The sequence below is a fragment of the Cyprinodon variegatus genome, unplaced genomic scaffold (assembly GCF_000732505.1).
Source record: "Cyprinodon variegatus isolate N-32 unplaced genomic scaffold, C_variegatus-1.0 Scaffold114, whole genome shotgun sequence".
In the NCBI taxonomy this organism is placed as follows: Eukaryota; Metazoa; Chordata; class Actinopteri; order Cyprinodontiformes; family Cyprinodontidae; genus Cyprinodon; species Cyprinodon variegatus.
The window spans coordinates 966,970-971,680 of NW_015150567.1; the positions used below are offsets into that span (position 1 = coordinate 966,970).

A 4,711-nucleotide genomic window follows, 5' to 3' on the forward strand; every position below is an offset into this window, starting at 1 on the left:
TCAGATATTGTGCTAGCATACTCGCACTACTATGGAGCAATGCCAGACCGAACTTCCCGACTTCAAACGTTGTGGGCGGGACTAAGTTCGGAATGGCACCCAGGCTAGTAAACCAGTGGAACAGTCTTGAAGATAAAGACCCATAAAGAGTGCTGAAACATACACCCCTTCAAAAGGATGTTCGAAAACCATGTATCTGAGAGATAAAGTATGTCAAGGAGGAGAAATTATAAGGATGGAGGCTGGATGGAGTTTAAAAATTATTCGAAAAGCATTTATATATATATATATATATAGATATATAGAAAGATAGATATACATACATGTCTCCTATTAATCTTTGAAGAGGTCTTGCTCTGCTGGTATGCATAAACAAAATATGATGTGGGACGTAATAATTTTGCGAGATTTGTTAGGATCCTGTTTGTTAAAGATACAGTATTGAGGTTTACACTTACTGAGGAACGTATGGTGGTAAGCTGACAGAAGTGGGATAGGACCCTATGGGGTTTGAACTTCTTACTCTGAGTAGTTGTACTATTTTATATAATTTTTGTATACTTGAATGTTTTCTCCTTATGTATACTTGAACAAATCAATGAAATGAAATGAGTGGATCTGGGCAGAGGATGAGGACATGGCTGAAATGAAATTCCAGACTTGTTAAGTATCCTGCCTCTAAGAAGCCCCTCCTTAGGTCAGGGTTGAAACTGAAACTCCTGCCTCCCCACAGGGACATTCATTGGTGGATTTCTATCCACATTTATTTAATTTCAGTCCCGTTTCCTGCATTGGAACCAAAGGAGGTAAGAGAACTAAAACAGGAAACCAGGGACATTCCTGAAACGCACCCTGCAGTGGATACTTAACAACTGGCTGTTATGTAGGAGATAATAACTTCCTAAGTCGTTACAGTCTGTTGGTTTAATGTCTAAAATAGTAACACATTTCGGTTTAAAGTGGATTTTAATGCTCCCAAATGTCTCTGTTCTCTTACTCTAGGTTTTACTGATTTCCAGACCTTAGCCGTTCCACTTTCCAGGATGGAATCCAAGAAACGGAGCAAGATGGACATTTTCCGGAACAAAGTTCTGCCACGTCTCCACCTGGGCAAGACTCACTTACCCAAGCGTAGCCACAAACCCAATCACCTTATGGACAGCCGCATGAGCACATCCGTCCCAGATATCAGCAACATGAGGCAGGAGCCTGTGGCCTCCAGCATGCAGGCCCATCTTCAGAACTCTGCAAGCCACAGCACTCTGTCCTCACTGTCTCCTCGTAGGGAGGGAGGTGGGAGTGGCCTGCAGGTACCTGGAGCAGGAGCTAAAAAGGCCGAACACAGACGGAGCATGCCTGCAGAATGCACAGAGTGGGCTTTCTCTGAGGAGTCTGTCAATGGTTTCTGTGGAGAGGAGAGGATCTTAATGGAGGCAAAACAAAAAGCAGTTTTAGGTATAGAGCCTGAGGAGCTGGCTCTGCCAGAGATGATGACTGTCTACAGCCCAGACATCCCTAAGGAAGAGCTTTCCCCCGACAATTCACAGGTACAGCAACTGCTTTTTACGACATTCTGATATGAATCACCTCTCCAGAAATTACTAGTTTATCTATTGGTTATTGATAATGATGATGCATTTGGTTAAAGGGCATTTTGATAGGATCTGTTCCCAGAAAACGGCAACACATCTATTGTTCATTTGAAACCATGTCAGTGACGGCCTGTTAGCTTAGTCCTCCATCGCCGGGCTTAAACTGTCAGTAACATGAGCAGTTCAACAACAAATTAATCAATCACCATATGAAGTCACAATTCTTTGCATCTTTATCTATATTTGCCATTTACACTGGAAAAAAAATCAAAATCTAGATAAAATAAGTGCATTTCTTCTTAAATTGAGGAGATTAAAGAGACATTTTGCCAATGGAACAAGACATATTTAGATTTAAAATAAAAAACAATTGCATCTTCTTATTTCAAGTGCATTTCATCTAATTATCTTATTTTAAGGGTAAAAATACTCATTCCATTGGCATATTATCAAATGTACCTATTCAAATCAAGAGTAAATACACTTAAATTAAGAAATGTTTACTTATTTCTAGATCATATTTAAGTCACAAAGTTACAAATACATTTTGAAGATTCTGAACATGTAATCTTACATACAGACTATATTTAAATTCAAAATCGCATTAAATTTAGATATAAATAAAACTTAAAGGTGAGAATGTTTTAGAAAGAGGATCATTTTAAACAGCAGCTATAAGCAGTCTCAATGGTGGAAATTGAGGATGAGGGTAATGTGATACTCTAAAGAAATAGGACTTTGTTATGTACATTGGTGTGGGGAAGGTGTCAGGTGTATTTGCATAAAAATGGCAAAGTTTAACTTGCAGAAGGTGGATAAACAGCTTCAGGATCTCCACCCAAAACCAACAGCAGCTCTGTTTAAACTGTGGTTTTAAGAGACTGAGGCAATGGTTGAAACTTGTTGCGTCGGACGTTTACTTCGAGAAAAAAAAAAAAAAAAAATTACAGTTCTAAGTTGTTGTTTTTTTTAACAATTAAAGGAAAATTCCGGTTTTTAACACTTTTAGCCCATTTTCTGTAGTGTCCAGGATGAAATCGAATGATCGACACCAAAATTTTTTTGACGATTGGTCCTGTCTCTGCTATTTGGCTCATGCAGAATCCCCCCCTGGCTGCTTCAGAATGGCTTCCATAGTGCATGTCCGATAATGTCCTTAAAACAACCTTAAACGTTCTTTTTTTTAAATATGCTACTCACCTGGTCGTCAGCGCTGTTCAATGACGTTCCAAAAAAAGTTTCGTAAAGAAAAAACGTTCCTGTAGTGTTTTATTTAGCATTTTGTAAATCCCATTGAGTTCTGTTGGAATAGTCAATATCCCTCCGCCACCGGAAACGGAAATGGGGCCTGTTTACGCTTAGTTGTAGTCTTTTCGCAAGGCCCAAGTGTTTTTGCTTCACTCTGTGTACTCCGACGTCGAGGTGCTAACGTCTCTGTTAAACACTTTAAAAAACTCTGAAAATGGAATACGAAAGGTTGATTCTTGAGGAGGACATATTGGACTTTGAGTTTGACGGTAGAGGATACCGTCGCCAACTAGTGGTCTGGAGTGTGCAACGCTTCAGATTCGAACGGGAAGCGGAAGTTTATAAGCGGTTGTGATGTATCGGAAAAAATAGTTCTGGGATTTACAAAATGCTAAATAAAACAAGACAGGAACGGTTTTTCTTCACGAAACTTTTTTTGGAACGTCATTGAACAGCGCTGACGACCCGGTGAGTAGCATATTTTAAAAAAAGAACGTTTAAGGTTGTTTTAAGGACATTATCGGACATGCACTATGGAAGCCATTCTGAAGCAGCCAGGGGGGGATTCTGCATGAGCCAAATAGCAGAGACAGGACCAATTGTCAAAATTTTGGTGTCGATCATTCGATTTCATCCTGGACACTACAGAAAATGGGCTAAAAGTGTTAAAAACCGGAATTTTCCTTTAAGAGGGTAAACTTTAATGTTCATAGTTCTTCTTAGATGAACTCATGAAAATTAAAGAGGTTCTCTTTTATGCATTTTTTTCCCCACAACGTATCACATTATGGCAGCTTTTCCAGTTTGGATCATGAGTCCCGCTTTGTTTCTATTGCCAATTTTCTTCATAAAACCTTTGATCTTTCAGAGCTGCTGGAAAATTTCTGAGCAGACATGTGGTTAAAACAATAAAAAATGTTCATGCACACATAGCTGTACTACTTTGTAAACTGCATCACATTCTGTTAAGAAGAAGCTGGTTGGATGATGCCATCCATTGTTTAGCATGTTGCGCCACCGTGTCACATTTCTGTTCTCTGAAACTTCTGGAGTATTTTGATAATATTTAAATCAATCTCCTTTACATATATTTAATAAATTTGAGCTCTAGTGGTTGCTCTTTCTAAACTACCAAAATGATCCCATCAGAAGTTTATATAACCTTGTTTATAAAACATCATTTTAATCACTCTAACATTATTGACAATATTCCACAGCTTTATTTTCTCAGATTATATAATCCTCAGTTTATCTGGGAAGTAATTCGGTTTAATTGCGATAAGAAGATGTCAGCCAAAGGTAGAGTTGGCCTTTGGTTTGGGATCAGTCGTTATTAACAGTGGCGGTTCTAGACCGAATGTACCAGGGGGGCCAGGAGGGGGGCAGCGTGTTTTAATGGGGGCACAGAAAAGCATGAAATCAAAAACAGGGCAGTTTTTCAGGTTTGTTTTGGTAAGTTTATGAAACTGAATGAGCTGAGATAAACAAAAGTGGAAATTCAGAATAAAGAAATGTCAAAACGTAATAATTTATTATTAATTTATATATAGTAAAATTTTAACAGGGTATTTAAAACACATGATCATAGCTCTATCTTTAAATCCTTTTTCCCTTTTTTACATGTTGTAGTCTCCAGCTTACATATTCTTTAGGTTAAATGATGTGACACGGTGAGTAACTGTAAAATTCACGTTTTCTAAATGCATCATCGTCAAATAAAAATCAGCAAAGGGCCAGACAGCTGTTACTAATGACCTCATTGCTGTCATGCCACACAGCATAGAAGTGAAAGTATAACAAAATAATAACCCCTGATTTGGCTTTTAATTTACCTACTGCTTTCTTAAGGATTGGGAACATTTATTACAGTG

At 38.3% G+C, this 4,711-nt stretch overlaps 1 protein-coding gene across 4 annotated transcripts in view; it reads left to right on the forward strand.

The window, feature by feature from the left end:
• Nucleotides 1-4,711, forward strand: part of LOC107085039 (multiple C2 and transmembrane domain-containing protein 2-like) — an 80,228-nt gene that overhangs the window by 30,688 nt on the left and 44,829 nt on the right. For all 4 annotated transcript variants that reach the window (XM_015375168.1, XM_015375171.1, XM_015375169.1 and 1 more), the window contains one exon: nt 1,003-1,547. In XM_015375168.1, the coding sequence (XP_015230654.1) occupies nt 1,044-1,547 (504 nt within the window). In that variant the 5' untranslated portion in view covers nt 1,003-1,043. The remainder of the gene's footprint in view (nt 1-1,002; nt 1,548-4,711) is intronic.